Source organism: Bubalus bubalis, chromosome 3 (genome assembly GCF_019923935.1).
Source record: "Bubalus bubalis isolate 160015118507 breed Murrah chromosome 3, NDDB_SH_1, whole genome shotgun sequence".
In the NCBI taxonomy this organism is placed as follows: domain Eukaryota; kingdom Metazoa; phylum Chordata; class Mammalia; order Artiodactyla; family Bovidae; genus Bubalus; species Bubalus bubalis.
In genome coordinates, this window is record NC_059159.1 from 20,884,651 (window position 1) to 20,903,213 (window position 18,563).

Consider the following 18,563-nt stretch of genomic DNA (forward strand, 5'->3'; position numbering starts at 1 on the left):
CCTCCTGCAGCAGGCCCGGCCTCCGGAGCCCCCAGCCCGCTGCTGGCCTCCCTGGCCCTCCCCACCAGGCCTCTGCAGCCCCCGCTGGACTTCAAGCACTTGCTCACCTTCCACGTCAATGGCGCCACCCCGCTCAGTCTCTTCCCCAACTTCAGCACGGTACGGGCTGGGCGGGCGGGTGAGGGGAGTGCAACCCAGCATGGGGGTGGGCTGGGAAGGTGGGCTCCCAGGGGCCAGCTCTTAGAAGCTGGGTCCAACCAGGAGCAATATCCCCCCAAGTGACCAGGTGCTCCCCAAATGGGGCCCAGCTCCTCCTTAGGCCAGAATATCCAGGATGCTACTGCCCTCTCCCCTAGCAACTGGTGCTGAGCCCGGAGGGCCTGTGAGCTGCAGGTTTCATCGAGCTTTCATCAAGGGGCCTCTGTGGACGATCTGTGTGCCTTTCCGTTTTAGTTTGTCTCTGTAGGACTTTGTGTGTATTTATGGGTGTGAGTTTGTGCGCGTGTGCTTGTGAACTCTTTATGTCTGTGTAGTTGTCTTTATGTAGTGTATATGCCTGGGTATCTGAGTTGTTTTGTGTCTACTGTGTATGTGTTTGGTGTGTGCCTGGCCTCTGCGTGTATGTTTTCATATGGTTTGGATGATTGTAAGTTTGTGGATGTGTGCCATTGGTGTGCAGGTGAGTGTGTACCTTTCTGCTTGTTTCTGTGATTTGTAACTACCTGTAAGTTTATGTGCTGTGTGTCTGCCTACTAGTCTGTACCAGTATTTCCATGTATTTCCATGTATGTGTGTAAATATGAAATTTACTTCACTATATGAGCTATAAGGTATATGACCCCTTTTAAAAAATTTTTGAAAAATCAAATGTAATCATTGATGAGCCTCTCCCCATCCTGAAAAGATGGTGGGAAAGTCTATCTAATCACCCTTGGGAGCCCCTTCCTTCCCACCCTCCAGACTTGTACAAAGATCCTAAGGAGCCCGAGACAATTGGGGGGGTCCTCTGGTTTTCAGTCCCCACTGTCACTTGCTGACATGCTCATTGTTCAGGCGCATGGTCCCTACGAGGGGGTCAATCTGCAGTTCTCATCACTGGGGGCCCTGCAGGCCACTCTCCCCTGAAATCCTGTCCCGCCCCGCCACCCACCTACCTCAGCCCCTGGCCCTGGGTGCTGTGAGGGTTAGAACCTCTTTCTGGTCTCAGGGAAGTTTCTGAAACCATGCTCTTCCCTCAAAGCCTGTGTTCTCCTCTCTCAGAAAGGTTTGGAAAGTTCCTCTTGACAAGTAAGCCCCCAACGACTTCTGCTTTTGACACAACAACCCAGCCCTTGAGAAAAGGGAACATAAAGGCTTGGTTTGATAGAAGAAACAGAAATTATTTAAAACAAGGAAAAGAAAAAAAATACAAATTCATATTCCAGGGAAATGACCCTACTATTCAGGGAACCCTCTGGCTTCCATCTGCTAACCCTGCTCCCTGCCCCCAGCCTGGTCCCCCACTGCCCCTGGGCTGTGGCTCTCACTCTCAGGCCCTGTGACAGCGGCAAAGCTGACACGATAAGCTTTATCTCCCCCAGCCCACAAGCCCAGCACAAGGCTGGGTTATGGGGGAGGAAATTCCAAATTCCCTTCTCCGCTTCTCCCTGCCCTCAACTCTGCACACGTAGATGTGATTCTCATGAATGAGGAAAAAAAGAGACCAGAGGGGCAGCAAGGGAAGTCAGTGTGATCACCAGGCCATGGTTTCTCAAGATCACAAAAGTCACGTGGCCATCCCCCTGCCTCCAGGCACAAGCCTAGGCCGTCTAAGAAAGTCAGCCAGGGAAGAGGCTTTTCTTTTTCAGTGTTTAATATCCACAGACATGGGAAATTTCTTCCAATGGGCTGACCACTGCCCTCCTCCATAGACTTTAGTTTTGGGCAATTGGCACTGCCCTTCCACCTTACTTAGCTGACCCCACAGTTACTATGCCCTCCCACCCCCTCCACAGATGGACCCGGTCCAGAAAGCTGTCATCAGCCACACATTTGGGGTTCCCTCTCCCCTGAAGAAGAAGCTCTTCATTTCCTGTAACATCTGTCACCTGAGATTCAACTCAGCGGTGAGAAGGAGTTGTGGAAACAGGCTTGGGGGGCGCTGGGCAGGGAGCGGGCCGGACCCTTGGCTTCCAGGTCTTTCCTGCCTGGAGGAATAGGGGTAGCAAAGGGACTGTGGTCTGTATTTTTTGTCCTTCGTTGAGGAAGAGCCGCCCCTGGCCCTTTATCCATATTATCCTCTCCTCTCTCCAGATTCCTGTGCCCCTTCCCAGCCCATTCCCCTGGGATTCTGTTTTCCTCCTCCTATGCCTCTCTCCTGTGTTCTGGAACCTTCTGATGAGAGCAGACTGCCCTTCCCTACTCTGGGTCCCAGGGGCCACCATCGGTTCTGGTTCGGGGCTGAGTTCTTAACACACCTGAGAGTTTACAGAATCTGTTTGTGCCCATCCTCTTAATTAGTTCTCATGATACATCTGTGAGATGGTTCGAGGTCCCATCCTCAGCCTCATTTTTCAGATGAGGAAACTGAGCCTCAGAGAGGTTAAGTGACTAGCCTGAGGTCACACAGCTGGTAATTAGCAGAGCTGGGATTTGAACCCAGGCCTGGCTAACCCCACAGTCCACATACTTCCTAGCAGGGCCTGCCCGTAGAGAGTAGGGAAGCCTCATTCTGGCCTCCAAGGGAACATTTGCCTTCTGTCCAGGCAACTTCTGCAGTTTGGGGAGATGCTGTTGGAAGACCTGCTCTTGTGAAAGAGCCTAAGGAGGGGCCACAGGGCCTTCTTTCCTACTTTGGGGAGCAAAAAGCAGGAATCCCCAGTGGACAGGCCAGGTTTGGGGGTTCCTTCCAGGCTTTCAGGTTACGTGACTCTTGCAAGTGATGGACAGAGAGACTCATTCTGATAAAGAAACCATATATTTTTCATGCCGGGCCCAACACAGTGCCTGGCAAATAGCAAATGCTCAGGAACTATTTGTTAAAAAAACACGTACAGAAGGATGAATGATCTGGAGTGTATGTTCCCTAAAGCATGGGGACTGCTCTGTTTTCTCACTCGTGCATTTATAAACCTAGTAACTAATATTCACTGAGCACTTATTCTCTGTACTAGGCCCTTGTCATTCATCCCTGGGTTGGGAAGATCCCCTGGAGAAGGGAATGGCAACCCACTCCAATATTCTTGCCTGGAGAATCCCACGGACAGAGCAGCCTGGCAGGGTATAGTCCATAGGGTCGCAAAGAGTTGGACACAACTGAGCGACTAACACTTTCGCTTTCACCTGTCATTCATGTTCTCATTTTCATTCTCACAACCCTGTATTATCATACCAAAGCTTATGAGTCAGGAAACTGAGGCTCAGAAAGGTGAAGTGACTTGCCCAAAGATGCACAGCTAAAAAGGCGCTGAGGCAGAATTGGAAGGCAGTGGCGGTTTGCCTGGGAGTTCACATACGAGAATGCATTCTGTAACCCTTGGGCCCACACACGTGCTATAATGATAACGACAATGGCAAGGATTTGCTCCCTGTGTGGCCGGAGCCCTACCTCCCTCTGACCTGCCCCCTACGTGCCAGCTCATGGATGGGGCAGGTAGACGCAGCAAATGAATGGTGACCCCAGACTCTCCCCTCCCCAGAACCAGGCCGAAGCACATTACAAAGGCCACAAACATGCCAGAAAACTCAAGGCTGTTGAAGCCGCCAAGAGCAAGCAGAGGCCACAAACCCTGACCCAGGATGAGATGCTGGTGCCCCCCACCCCGACTCCAGCCAGTGGAGCCCCTGAAGAGCTGCACAGCAAAGGTCAGTCCTGAACTTTTGTCCCGCCCCTGTCCCACTCCAAATCTGGTTTCTGATAAGGGTTTGAGTGCTTTCTGCTTATTATTATTCCCACTTGTGTTGGAGTATTCCATCTGTACAGGAAGAGGCACACACCACATGGAACAGCATCTCGGATTTTCCAGCCTGAATCTGCTGAGGTGAAGAAACATGTCACAAGCACCCCAGAAGCACCGCCCCCGACTCCTCGGGTCCTCTCCCAGTCACTACCTTGTTAGCTTCATAGGCCTGGGTTAACGAATGACCACAAACTGGGTGGCTAAAAGTAACAGAACTGTATTTTCTCAGTTTCTGGAGGTCAGACCTTTGGAACAAGGTGTCAGCAAGGTGGGTTCCTTCCCAGGGTGCAGAGAGAGACTGTTTCATCCCCCTCTTCTAGCTTGGTGGTTGCCAGCAATCCTTGGCCACATTCTGATCTTCTGTCTCATCCCTCACATCACCTTCTCCCTCGTGCCTGTGTGTTCACATGATCTTCTTTGAAGGACACCAGTCACTGACCTACGGCCCACTCTAGTCCAGTTTGATCTCATCTTAACTAATTACATCAGTGAAGACTCTGCTTTCCAGATAAGATCACACTCGGAGATTCCAGATGGACATGAGTTTGGGGGTGATGCTATTCAACCACCTATAACCCTCCCCCAGGATAACCATGAGCCTGACTTTTCTCGCCAGAGGTTAGTCTCACCTGGTTTTGGTCAGTGACATACAGACGGTTCCCAACTTCACAATGATTTGAACTATGATCTTTTGACTTCCCAGGGCTTCCCTGGTGGCTCAGTGGTAAAGAATCCACATGCAATGCAGGACACATGGGTTCGATCCCTGAGTTGGGAAGATCCCCTGGAGAAGAGAATGGCAACCCACTCCAGTATTCTTGTCTGGAGAACCCTATGGATAGAGGAGACTGCTGGGCTACAGTCCATGGGGTCACAAATATTTGGGCACAACTGAAGCAACTTAGCACACAGCACACGTGGTATGAGAGCGATATGCATTCAGTTAGAAATTGGACTTCCAATTTCAAATTTTGATCTTTTCTGGGCTAGAGATATACAGTACATACTCTTTTTTTTTTTTTTTTTTTTTAATTGGAGTATAATTGCTTTACTGTGTTGTTTTCAATTCAGTTCAGTTGCTCAGTCATGTCTGACTCTTTGCAACCCCATGAACTGTAGTAGACCAGGCTTCCCTGTCCTTCACCAACTCCTGGAGCTTGCTCAAACTCATGTCCATCAAGTCGGTGATGCCATCCAACCATCTGATCCTCTGTCATCCCCTTCTCCTCCTGCCTTTAATCTTTCCCAGTATCAGGATCTTTTCCAATGAATCAGTTCTTTGCATCAGGTGGCCAAAGTATTGGAGCTTCAGCTTTAGCATCAATGCTTCCAGTGAACATTCAGGACTGATTTCCTTTAGGATTGACTGGTTTGATCTCCTTGTAGTCCAAGGGACTCTCAAGTCTTCTCAAATACCACAGTTCAAAAGCATCGATTCTTTGGCATTCAGCCTCCTTTATGTTCCAACTCTCACATCCATACATGACTACTGGAAAAACCATAGCTTTGACTAGACGGACCTTTGTCAGCAAAGTCAAGTCTCTGCTTTTTATATGTTGTCTAGATTTGGCCATAGCTTTTCTTCCAAGGAGCAAGCGTCTTTTAATTTCATGGCTGCAGTCACCATCTGCAGTGATTTTGGAGCCCAAGAAGATAACAATGTTGTATTAGTTTCTGCTGTACAAGGAAGTGAATCAACTCTCTGTGTAATATATCCCCACCCTCTTGGACCTCTCCTCATACCCTCCTCATTCCAGCCCTCGAGGCCACCACAGAACACCGAGCTGAGTTCCTGGTGCTGTACAGCAGGTTCCCACTAGCTGTCTGTTTCACACATGGTGGTGTACGTCAGTCAGTCCTGATCTCCCAACTTGCTCCACACTCCGCTTCTCCTGTGTGCACGTGTCCAGTCCCTACCTCTGTGTCTCTATTCCTGCTCTGCAAATAGGTTCATGTGTACATTTTCCTAGATTCCACATATACGCATTAGTATATGATATTTGTTTTTCTCTTTCTGACTTACTTCACTCTGTGTGACAGAGGTATGTACTCTTTTGTGATGTTGGAAAGCAGCAGCCACGTGACCAGGAGGGTAAACAACTGACACCCAACCATTTTGTGCCCATGCAAGCAATGTGCTTTTCACTGTCAACACCATATTCCATAAACGACATCAGAGAGTCAACACTTTATCATAAAATACACTTTGTGTTAGATGATTGCGCTCAACTGTAAGCTAAGGTAGGTGTTCTGAGCACATTTAAGGTAGGCTGGGCCAAACTTGTGTGTTCGATAGGTTCAGTTCAGTTCAGCCGCTCAGCCGTGTCCGACTCTCTGCGACCCTATGAATCGCAGCACGCCATGCCTCCCTGTCCATCACCATCTCCTGGAGTTCACTCAAACTCACATCCATCAAGTCGGTGATGCCATCCAGCCATCTCATCCTCTGTCGTCCCCTTCTCCTCCTGCCCCCAATCCCTCCCAGCATCAGAGTCTTTTCCAATGAGTCATCTCTTCGTATGAGGTGGCCAAGGTACTGGAGTTTCAGCTTTAGCATCATTCCTTCCAAAGAAATCCCAGGGCTGATCTCCTTCAGAATGGACTGGCTGGATCTCCTTGCAGTCCAAGGGACTCTCAAGAGTCTTTTCCAACACCACAGTTCAAAAGCATCAACTCTTCGGCGCTCAGCCTTCTTCACAGTCCAACTCTCACATCCATACATGACCACAGGAAAAACCATAGTCTTGACTAGATGGACCTTTGTTGGCAAAGTAATGTCTCTGCGTTTGGATATGCTGTCTAGGTTGGTCATAACTTTCCTTCCAAGGAGTAAGTGTCTTTTAATTTCATGGCTGCAGTCACCATCTGCAGTGATTTTGGAGCCCCCCAAAATAAAGTCTGACAGACACTGTTTCCCCATATATTTCCCATGAAGTGATGGGACCAGATGCCATGACCTTAGTTTTCTGAATGTTGAGCTTTAAGCCAACTTTTTCACTCTCCTCTTTCACTTTCATCAAGAGGCTCTTTAGTTCCTCTTCACTTTCTGCCATAAGGGTGGTGTCATCTGCATATCTGAGGTTATTCATATTTCTCCTGGCAATCTTGATTCCAGCTTGTGCTTCTTCCAGCCCAGCGTTTCTCATGATGTACTCTGCATATAAGTTAAATAAGTAGGGTGACAATATACAGCCTTGATGTACTCCTTTTCCTATTTGGAACCAGTCTGTTGTTCCATGTCCAGTTCTAACTGTTGCTTCCTGACCTGCATATAGGTTTCTCAAGAGGCAGGTCAAGTGGTCTGGTATTCCCATCTCTTGAAGAATTCTCCACAGTTTATCGTGATCCACACAAAGGCTTTGGCATAGTCAATAAGGCAGAAATAGATGTTTTTCTGGAATTCTCTTGCTTTTTCGATGATCCAGCGAACGTTGGCAATTTGATCTCTGGTTCCTCTGCCTTTTAGGTTAGGTGTATTAAATGCATTTTTAAATTATGATGGGTTTATTGGGAGGTAACCCCCTTCTAGGTTGAGGAAGATCTGGAGTGTGTAGGTTTTGCATCTGGCTTCTTCCATGCTATTGTGTGTAGCCGTGGTTTGTCCTTTTTCATTGCCATGTAGTATTCCATTGACCACCAACTCTTTTCACTATTCTCCTGTTGATGAATATTTGGACAGTTTCCAGTTTCTGCTGCTAGGAATAGTGCTCTATGAATATTACAGTACATCTTTTTGGTGACTTCCACTTATTTAACAGTTAGCTAATAACTGTAGATTATCAGGACTGGGTGGTCTCTCTGAGACCACTGGGCCCAACTTTATGATTTCATGTAGGAAAGCTGAGGCCCAAAGAGGCCCAAGTTGCCCAGTGATTTGGTGAGGAGTCTGGAATTCAGTGCTGGTCATCCCTACACCAGGGGCCCTCCACTCAGCCATGCTACCACCAGAATGTCTGTGCTTAAAATCATGGTCTCGAGGGACCTCCCTGACAGTCTAGTTGTTAAGACTTCAAGCTTCCACTGTAGGAGGTATGGGTTTGATCCCTGATTGGAGAACTAAGATCCAACATGCCTCATGCAGCCAAAAGTTAGAAAAAAAAATAAATTTTTTTAAAGTTATGGTCTCGAGAATCATCTTGGAGCTTGCCCTCTTACCTGAGGCCTTCCATTTCCCCAGCAGTTCCTGCGGCCCCTCCTCCTGGTCCCGAAATCCAGTCACCCCGGAGTCCAGAACCCATGCCCAGGGAGCCAGTCCCCTCAGACCTCTTGGATGCTGCCTCCTCTTCCTCCTCTTCATCTTGCCCACCCTGCTCCCCAGAACCTGGGCCAGAGGCCCCAGAGCCTGAACCGGCAGCAGCTGCTATGGGAAGCGGTGTGAGTGGGGAAGGCAGGAGTGAGAAGGGGCGCCTCTACTGCCCCACATGTAAGGTGACCGTGAATTCTGCCTCCCAGCTTCAGGCTCACAACACAGGTCAGTGCGCCCGGCCAGCTTGAGTCCGGGGAGGAGATGCCCCTCACCAGATGCAGGCAGGCTGTTGCTTCTGGGTGGCCCCTGTGATCGAGGGCTGGGTGACAGAGGTGCTGTGCCCAGCTGTGAGTGGGCAGGCATTTGGGGTCCTCCAGCTAATGCTTGGGGAGAGAGGATTGGGAAGAGACATCTGAGGCAACAAGATCTGAAGGGTCCCACAGAAGACGGGAGACACCCTCTCCGTCTCTCCTTGGGTCAGACCTGGGGGACGGGGTTGGGATGAGAGTCAAAGGGAGGCTGACCATTTACTCTGCAAGGAAGCTTCCTTGAGACATGAAACGAAAGCAGCTGGGAGGATCTTTGGGGCTTTCCAGGTGGCACTAATGATAAAGAAATCCCTGCCAATGCAGGAGACATAAGAGATGTGGGTTTAATCCCTGAGATAGCGGGAGATCCCCTGGAGGAGGACGTGGTAACCCATTCTAGTATTCTGTCTGTGGGACAATCCCACGGACAGAAGAGCCTGGCGGGCTACAGTCCATGGGGTTGCAAAGAGTTGAACATGACTGAAGCGACTTAGCATGCATGGGAGGACCTTTCAGAGGGAAAGAGAAACTTCATGTGGCTGGGGGGCTGTCGGTGTGGAGCAGCCTGGAGGCTTCAAGGGACAGCCAGGCTGACCTGGCTTGGAGGGGGGTCCCCGTAGCCCTGCCGCCCCTCTCTGGTGCTGACAAGCTGTCTCCTTTCCTTCCACCAGGAGCCAAGCACCGGTGGATGGTGGAAGGTCAGCGGGGCGCTCCCCGCAGGGGCCGGGGCCGCACGGTGCCCCGGGGAGGAGCTGGACACAAGGCCAAGAGAGTGACAGGGGGCCGGGGGGGCCGGCAGGGGCCCAGCCCCCCATTCCACTGTGCTCTCTGTCAGCTCCAAGTCAACTCAGAGACCCAACTCAAGCAGGTGGGGCAAGTGAGGCTGGGATTGAGGGTGGAGCAGAGGTGAGGGGGTGGGCCCCATGCCAGGCCTGCAGGAGAGAGCCTTCAGGGAGGTGGGTGGAGCAGAGCAGGGTGCAGGTGGAGAAAGAGGTGTGACGCTCAAGGGATGGTGAGCTCCTGGAAGGCAAAGGCCAATTCTTGCCTCCCCTTCCCAGGGCTGCTCCAGGGCCAAGTGGACTAGGTGTATGAACTGTGGGTAGCAGAAGGGTGAGCTAGCCAAGCATAAGAGGGTGGTTTTGGGGTCCCTGGGTTCCTCGTCTTGTTCCCAGTTTGTCTGTCTGTCCACTAGCACCTGAGCAGCAGGAGACACAAAGACCGCCTGGCCGGGAAGCCCCCCAAGCCCTCCAGCCAGCACAGCAAGCTGCAGAAGCACGCAGCACTGGCTGTGAGTCTCCTCAAGGTATCGGTCCAGGTCCAGAGGGGAAAAGGTTGGCCGGGAGGGAAGGCAGGCAGGGAGGTGGGAGGTGGGGCAGGAAGGAAGCCTCCCCACCCCATTTCATGGCGGCATGGGCAGGGAAAGAACTGGGGTTGGGTTTTTGGTTGTCTTGGGATCTGCCCAGAAAAATTTCCGGGGAGGTGGACCCGGGAAAGTCATCTCAGGGACAAGCGCAAGGGGTGGGCGAGCATCTCCTGGAGACTGTGTCCACCCCCCACTCCCCATAGCCTCCCCCCTCGGCCCATCCCAAGATTCTCCTCCCTCTGGACAGGACGACAGGTGGTGGAGAAAACCCTGTGGAATGAATGTGTGGGGGTGGGAAGGGAGGAGGATTTAGGTTTGGAATCCTGAAAGTCACGTTTTTCCTGCAGCAAAAGGTCTAGGGATGGGGCCAAGGGAGGGGAGGGGATTTTCCTGGGGTCAGAGACTGTGTCCATACCTCTTTTCTTTGCAGTCTAAACTGGCCTTGCAGAAGCAACTCACCAAGACCCTGGCAGCTCGCTTCCTGCCCAGCCCGCTCCCCACCGCAGCGGCAGCCATCTGTGCCCTGCCAGGGCCCCTGGCCCTCCGGCCTGCCCCCACAGCGGCCACCACCCTCTTCCCAGCTCCAATCCTGGGTCCAGCTCTGTTTCGCACTCCAGCGGGAGCCGTTCGCCCTGCCACAGGACCCATCGTTTTTGCCCCCTATTAGCCCTCCCGGGGAGCCCAGGGCTGACTTCCCAGCAGTCGCCCTGCCCGCCACCGGCCCTGACCCCTCTCCCTGAGATGCCTCAGTTCCCTCCATCCCGCAGGAGAATGCCTTTTACAGCCTTGGGGTCCTGCCCAATCTAGGAAGAGCTGGGCTAACGCTAAGAGCTGCTGCCCAGCCCTCAGTCTGCACTGGGGACTCAAATAATGCCACCGTGGCCCACGGACCATCCATCCGCATCCTCCCTGCCTCTGGTGTCTAGGGCTAGTCCTGGGCTCCCCTCCATTTCCCATCCTTATGGGGAGCAAGCCGAAAAATCCAAAGATCTATGCAATAATCCTAGCCCCAGCCCCATGGTGCTCTCATCCCCCCAACTCAAGACCTATAGCCATGTGGCCAGAGGCCCAAGGAATCTGACTTTCTCCTAGCCCGAGGACAAGACTGTGACCTCTATTCCCATGCCCTGCAGGGGGTGGGGTGAGGGTGGTCTTCCCCATTCACTGGATTCCCCAGAGAATCACTAGCGATGATGGAGGGGGTCTCCAGTGGGAGTGGGTTCAAGGCCGCCTGGACAAGGGTGTGGTAGACGGTGGAGAGAGGGCGCGGCACCAAGTGGGGCAAAGCCAAGGGGCGGCTGGGGCCGCAAGCCTCGGGGGTTTTCACCTGCTGACAGGATGGGGTGAGGTGATGGTGACGTTCTGGCTGGGCCGTCTGTAACAGAGGAAATGACCAGTCCCGCATACGTTCTCCCCTCTTAGCCTTTCATTGATTCTTCCTGAACCCCAGCTCTCGAGGGGAAAGAGTGACATTGGGTCTCCCTCAGACTATGGGTCCCCCCGACACCAAATCCACCCTCCAGGGCTCCTCTCCAGTTCCTCACTTCAAACTGGCCCCCAGCACTCAATTCAGCTTTCTCCCCAGACCAGCAGCCCAAGCCCCCCTCGCTGTGTTGTGAACCCGAGTGTTGGGATTCACTCTTGAGACCCATTTTCGTGCTGTCAAGATGACTGCCACCACCCTGCTCCCACCCCAGCACTGCCACCTGCCACCCCACCATATGGGACGTCGCCAGTATCCGCCTGTTATTTTTTTAAAAAGCTATTTCCAATGGGGGAACAAGAAAAAAGGGGGAGGGGAGGGGAGGGAAACTTTTTGATAACAGTTGTGGTTTTATTGTGTCCAACACATCAATAAATGAATTTAAGCTCAAGCCTGTATACACCCTAAAACTCGACTCGCCCAGCTGGGCCGCCTGCCCCTGCTCGCCTCTCCCGTCCTGGGGAGAAGGGGCGTGTATTAGAGGTCATCTGGCTGTAGTGTTTCACTGTGCTAGGTGTGTGCATCAGAAGCAGGTGAGCACGGGAGGTTGCAGGTTACAAGCTCACCTGAACAGCGTGCTGGAAGTGTGACCACCCTTCTGAGCCCCCGACAGGCCTGGCAGCTCCTGAGAAGCTGCTCCTGCCTGGCCTTGTTTTGCTCAGGCATCTGAGGTAAGAAGGGAGCGCTAGAGGAGCACCTTGCCCAGCCTCCACCGGGGCAGCAGGCATATAAACACAGGAAATTGATAAATAGAAGTCCAGCGATCAGCTGAAAACCACCCCAGGAACGGGAAAGACCGGTCCCCAGGCCCGGGAGGTTCGCTGATTGGGCGCTGGGCGGCCGCTCTGGCAACTAGAGCGAGTAGTGCGCTCCTGCCCCCTGGTGGTCGGGGGGAGCAGTGTCCCAGCCTGCGGGGCCGTAGGCATAGCACCTTGAAAAGGGAGAAGCTGAGAGGACAGTCGCAGTTGCGGGCAGTATCCAACCACAGGGCTAGAGAGCATAGAATCGAGATCATCTTACAGATGAGAAAAGCGGAGCCCCGAGAGGGGAAGGGCCTTGCAGGCCCACAAAGCCAGCTGCTGACTCCCAGCCCAGCTGCATTTCATTCCACCTCACTCAGTGACATGCTCCCTGAGCAGGAAGAGGAAGCTGGGGGAAGAGTTACAACAGAAAAGGACACTCCCAGGAGGCTAGCTTCTTCTAGCCAAGGAGAGGACAGGGGAGAGGTTGGGCTGTTGGGTGAGGAGGTGCCCAGAACACCAGCACACACACATGTGCACACATGTGCACACACACACACACCAGCACACACACAGATGCCTGGACACCCTTTCTCTAGAGTCCAGGCTGGTGCCATGAGAGAGAGAGAGACAATGTATGTGTGTGTGTGACCCAAACACCAGCATGCACACGTGCACATCTACACACAGATACATGGATGCCCTTACTCTAGAGTCCAGGCTGGTGCCATAAGTGTGTGAGTGTGTGTGTGTGTGTGTGTGACCCAAACACCAGCACACACATGTGCACATCTACACACAGATACATGGATGCCCTTACTCTATAGAGTCCAGGCTGGTGGCATAAGTGTGCGTGTGTGTGTGTGACCCAAACACCAGCACACACACATGCACATTTACACACAGACACGTGGACACCCTTTCTCTAGAGTCCAGGCTGGTGCCATGAGAGAGAGAGAGAGACAATGTATGTGTGTGTGTGTGTGTGTGTGTGTGAAACACCAGCATGCACACGTGCACACCTACACATAGATATATGGATGCCCTTACTCTAGAGTCCAGGCTGGTGCCATAAGTGTGTGTGTGTGTGTGTGACCCAAACACCAGCACACACACGTGAACATCTACACGCAGATACGTGGACACCCTTTCTCTAGAGTCCAGGCTGGTGCCATAAGTGTGTGTGTGTGACCCAAACACCAGCACACACACACATGCACATCTACACACAGATACATGGACACCCTTTCTCTAGAGTCCAGGCTGATGCCGTGTGTGTGTGTGTGTGTGTGGGGGGGGGTGGTGTGTATGTAGAGGCTTCCTGAACAGGGGGTGTGTGCGCGTAAGAGAGGAGAATAGACACTGGCAGGAAACCAGGAAGCGGGAGGTCCCTGTGATGGGAAGCAGACCCTAGATGCGGCGCTTCTGCATAGAGCTCTGCTTCCTCTCCTGGCAGGTAAAAGTACAGTGACCCACAACCACCCCAGTCACCGCAGGGCAGATATGATGCGGGCTGGGGGGTTGGCGGTGCTAACCTAGACTGTCAGCAATTCCCAGAGCTGGGAGGGAGCAAAAGCGACCTGAGCCTGGGACAGCCCAGCTGCCTGGCCTAGTGGTGAGCTCCCCACCTTGACTGGGAAGCAAAGCTCACCTAAACCCCCCCGTTCCCCCCAGCCCATCTTCCAGGGCTGGGAAGGCACCACTTCAGCCATCCAAGGAGCCGCTGCCCTTGTTCTTGCGGCTGAGGGGGAAGGCAGACTTGCTCTGGGGCTGGGTCATCTTGCTGGCCAGGTAGACGAAGGGCTCCAGCAGTGACCGGCGGTCAGCCACTGACACCTCCCACAGCTTCACCTTCTCCGACTTGGCCCAGTGCTGAGCCACGTCCGGGTCTACACGCCGCTGCTCCTGCAGGTCACACTTGTTGCCGAGGACCACAATGGTGACCTGCGGAAGAGGAACACAGGAGAGGCCTGTGGCTGCAGCATGGACCTTGGGGGCAGGGATGAGGGCCAGTGACCGCGTCGGGCTTGTCATAGAACTTCCAGAGCGGGCGCAGATGGAAGCCAGAACTTGAACAGAGGAAGGACAGGAAAAAGTAATCACTTCCACCTCGGAGTCCTAGGGGAGGGGAAGAAGTCTCAACAGCTGAGGTCTCATCTCTTCCTATGTTAAAACTGTGGGCGGGGCCTCCATCTGGCACCCCCTCCAGGAGTTCTGTTACAAGCCCTGTGTCATTCATGCCTAATCATTACTGGGAGCCAGTTAGTTGGTGGCTAAGTTAACTGGTGAGGAAGCACTCCCAGAATGCCTGATTGAGAACAAAAGGGCCTTCACAGCTGAGCACACAACCACTATTAAAAAAGCCTAGTGAAGACATCCTGTATTAGGTCAGGGATCTCCTAAACTCGAGTAGCCTCTCTGGCTGAGCTGTCTCAACATGTGGGCACCTCCAGTGGTGAAGATACCTGGCAGTGGTCTCCATCCCCGCCCTCCAGTTTCAAACCTAGCTCCTGGCAAATGAGGGAAAAACAGAGCCGTTCCGGGCCTCCCAAAGCCAGCCCAGGGCCCGCTGTCTCTCACCACCGGGGTTCCCCCACACACCTCCTTCTTGTCCTTGGATTTGTCAATCTCCTTCTTGAGCAGCTCCACGCGCTGAAAGGACTCCCGGCTGTCCGTGCTGTAGACCAGGACATAGCCGTCAGTGCAGGAGAAGCAGTGCCGGGGCAACTCGGCCCCGTCTCGGAGCCCCCGGGTGTCGTAGAAACGCACCTGCTCCCGGACCCCCCGGTCAGTCTCAATGGAGCCCACATAGATGTCCTCCTGCGTCTCGATCATCTCAGAACCTGGGACAAAATGAGGAGGAAAAACTTGTGTCTGGGCTTCCTTGGTGGCTCAGTGGTCAAGAATCCACCTGCCAATGCAGGAGATTTGGGTTTGATCCCTGATCTGGGAAGAGCCCACGTGCCTTGGAGCAACCACGCCCCTGCACCACAATTACCGAGTCTGTGCTCTAGAGCCCGGGAACCACAACTCCTGAAGCCCATGTGCCCTGGCACCCGTGCTCCGTAACAAGAGAAGCCACTGCAGTGACAAGCCCATGCACTGCAACTAGAGAGCAGCCCTCTCTTGCCTTCGCCACAACTAGAGAAAACCTGTGCAGCAACGAAGACTCAGCACAGATTAGAAAAACAACAACCACCTTGTTTCTAGGGAGAAAAGAGATTGGGAACCTGTGTGACTGAGGATATCCTAACAGGCCAACCAGATAGGGGGAGAAAGGAATGTCAGGGCTGAGGATCGGGGTCAGACTTCAAATCTGGCTGGACTGGAATGATGTGCGGAACAGAGTTAATCTTATGCTGATACCATGCTAAGCACAGCGTGACTTGCAAGCTTTTCCTTCCTATCCTTCTCTGATATTGGGTTTCCTCTTTCCAGATTTCTTCTGTGTGGCAGGGTTGGGATCTTTCAGATCCTAGGAGCACCACCAGGAGCAACTTTTAGCCTCTTTGTGTCGTGATCAAATCTTCTCTTCATACTTCCACTTCCTCCACCACAGCCCATCCCCAACAACTCACCCACCACATGGTTTCCGTACAGAAGCTGCTCCAGGATTGAAGTCTTGCCTACAGAAGCCTGGCCACACACGACCACCTTGCAGCTCTTCCCCATGCTTAGCTTTCAACCTGAAGAATGGAAGCACACTGGGTGAGGCAGGATCAGAACAGGGCCTTCCCTTAATTGAGGGCCCAAGTTCCGAACCGAACGCATAGCCGTGAGGAGTTGGCACTGTCCACCACCCTCAGCAGGGAGTACTATGTCCGCTATAGTGTCTCTGACATGTCTGTGTCTGCTACTGGACAGTGAGCTGCATTGTACTCATCTTATCCCCGGTATGTGGTCAGTAAGTGGCGCAGAGCAAGTGCTCAGTAAATGTTGCCACAAAGCGGGAAGAGTAGCTGGCTTAAAGGAACCACTATCCAGGATCTTTTCTGTGCACAGAATGTACAGGATGTAGAGGACCACCAGTTGCTGAAGGGAGCTCCATGATCCCGTAAAGAAATAACCAGAGATATTATTTTGTGTGGATCTATCTTACATCACTCTTCTTGGGGAGTGAACAATTAAGAACATTCTGCTTTCCAGAAAGGCTTATCTGGACAATCCGTTCCAATTCCCAGTCAAGGCCATGGCTAGGATGAAGAACATCAGACAAGAAACAAAGGAGGGAAGGAATCTAAGAAAACAATACTTTGTAAAGGAGTATACTTTGCTGCCCTTGGACATACCCAGATAAGGCTTAGACGCAGAAATCTCAAGACACTCCAAGAGATCTCAAGGCACCCTAAACACAGGTTTCCCAGAAGTCCTAGACAAAGATTCCCCCAGAGAGGAGAGACAGAGATAACTTCCCAAAGGGTTCTCACACAGAAACTTCTCCAGAGGTAACTCCCAGTACAGATTCCCACTTCCCGCGAGCCCCGCAATTAAGGGGTACCCCAAGAGAGACTGCCACACGAGCCTCCTGCACATTCTCCACACCAGGGGGCTCCCAGAGGGAATCAGAATCCTGCCACCTAAAGCGTCCCAAAAGCCGTGGTCGACCGCGGCCTCCCAGTCCCGTACCTCCTAGGGCCCTCGCAGCAGCACAGCCGGGCCCCTCCAGGATCCCGGGGACCAGGGGTGGGGCAGCACCACTGCAAACACTCGGATCTTGTTCTGCGTCGATCCAGGCTCCGCCTGGTCCCGCCCCCGCAGCTTCCATCCGGCAAGACCAATTCCGGCGGCGGAGAGCTGGCGCCGGCGGCACAGCGCCCTCAGAGGCCGGCGGGGAAATGACGGTCTGAACCTCGGCTAGGTGGTCGCCAGGGCACAGGTTATATGCTGGCGGGACGCGCCGGGTGCTGTTCTGGTGTCTCAGATGCCCAGATGTTCTTTTTCTAAAGGCTACTACAGTAACACTTCGTTTATTCAGTCGTTTATTCATCCGATGTCTTCTGAGCGCATACTCTGTGCCACTTAACAGGACTACGTGCTGAGAAAAGGCTGGCGAATTAGACCTGGTTGCGGCCCATTAGAATATCACCATCCAGAGGAGCTAGACATCTAACCCAATAACAGTCTAGCATGTAAGATCTATTACAGAGGTGCCGTGGGAGCACAGCCAAGGGGTATTTAACTTCGGGACAGTGGGCATCACATTATCCATGGAATCTTCCTGGAGGAGGTCAGGTCTGTGTTGAGGTTTGAAGGCGGTGGAAGGAAAGGGTGAAGAAAATACGGCAACATCCATGGCATTTACTGGAACTACACGTATTTGGGTTCAGTATTGATAGTAGAAAGGAGCCAAACAATCTAAGACCTGTGTGTTTAGCCAAAGAGTTCAAACTCTATCCTACTCTATTCTAACAGCAGTGGAAAGCCATTGATGGGATTTATGCCAGTGAAGTGACATGATCAGTTTTTGCTTTTAAGCAGTTCACTCTGGTAAAGAGTGAAGATTGGAGAGAGGTGAGACTTGGGGTTAGTTAGGAGAGTAGGGTAGTATTCCAAGATTTCCAAAAAATGATAAGAATCTGAATTGGGGTGGAAAGGAGGTAGATTTGAGAGACATTTGACGAGAGAATCAACAAGACTTGGTGATAAATTGGGAGTTTTTTTTTATATTGGAGTATAGTCAATACTTTGGCCACCTCATGCAAAGAATTGACTCATTGGAAAAGACCCTGATGCTGGGAGGGATTGGGGGCAGGAGGAGAAGGGGACGACAGAGGATGAGATGGCTGGATGGCATCACCAACTCGATGGACATGAGTTTAAGTGAACTCCGGGAGTTGGTGATGGACAGGGAGGCCTGGTGTGTTGTGATTCATGGGGTCTCAAAGAGTCAGACATGACTGAGCGACTAAACTGAACTGCTAATCAATTAACAAATGTTGGGATAGTCTCAGGTACACAGCAAAGTGACACAGCCATACATATGCATGTATCCATTCTCTAAATTGAGAGTTTAAGATGCAGAGAACACAAAGTAGGAAGGTGGTTAAGGATAGGTGGGCCTCCTGCATTAGACTATAGACCATGAGCCATTGGCAAGCAGGGCCCGAGTCTGTGCCTTCCCAACCTAGCTTTGGAGAGAGTTGTTGAATGACTGGCTGGAGGAATGACATGTCTCTTCCAACCCCGGTGGAGCCTCTCCCATCCTCCACTACCCAGCCACAGGTGTGGTTTAGCTCCCTCAGCACTGTGGTAGGCAGGGACTGTGCAAGCAGCTCATGGACAATGGCATTGACTTTTACTGGTGAAGGGGGATAAAATCTTCTTAAATTATCTTGACCCCTTCTTTGGTAACCGTTAACTTTAATATTTTAATCTCAACCTCCCCGCCCCTCAGTTTAACGTCAGGAAACCCCAATTTAAGTCAGCTCCACAAAAAGTATTGGTCTGGGTGAAGCGCTATGAAAATTAAGCTGTGTCCTTGCCCT

General features: G+C 52.3%; 2 protein-coding genes across 9 annotated transcripts in view; one reads left to right on the forward strand and one right to left on the reverse strand.

The window, feature by feature from the left end:
- ZNF385C (zinc finger protein 385C) overlaps window positions 1-11,729 on the forward strand; it is a 58,856-nt gene extending 47,127 nt beyond the window's left edge. For 3 of the 8 annotated variants that reach the window (XM_044938963.2, XM_044938957.2, XM_044938964.2), the window contains 7 exons: window positions 11-159; window positions 1,995-2,105; window positions 3,678-3,843; window positions 8,116-8,409; window positions 9,164-9,360; window positions 9,685-9,795; window positions 10,286-11,729. In XM_044938963.2, coding sequence (XP_044794898.1) covers window positions 11-159; window positions 1,995-2,105; window positions 3,678-3,843; window positions 8,116-8,409; window positions 9,164-9,360; window positions 9,685-9,795; window positions 10,286-10,522 — 1,265 coding nt within the window. In that variant the 3' untranslated portion in view covers window positions 10,523-11,729. The remainder of the gene's footprint in view (window positions 1-10; window positions 160-1,994; window positions 2,106-3,677; window positions 3,844-8,115; window positions 8,410-9,163; window positions 9,361-9,684; window positions 9,796-10,285) is intronic. The other 5 variants (XM_044938961.2, XM_044938962.2, XM_044938958.2 and 2 more) reach the window with 5 other exon arrangements.
- Window positions 11,669-16,860, reverse strand: NKIRAS2 (NFKB inhibitor interacting Ras like 2). The gene is made up of 4 exons (XM_006055763.4): window positions 16,705-16,860; window positions 15,657-15,764; window positions 14,680-14,921; window positions 11,669-14,022 (listed from the first exon to the last, which is right to left on the reverse strand). The coding sequence occupies exons 2-4, from the start codon at window positions 15,748-15,750 to the stop codon at window positions 13,783-13,785; spliced, it is 576 nt and encodes a 191-aa protein (XP_006055825.1). The 5' UTR covers window positions 15,751-15,764; window positions 16,705-16,860; the 3' UTR covers window positions 11,669-13,782.
- Window positions 16,861-18,563: the final 1,703 nt, after the last annotated feature.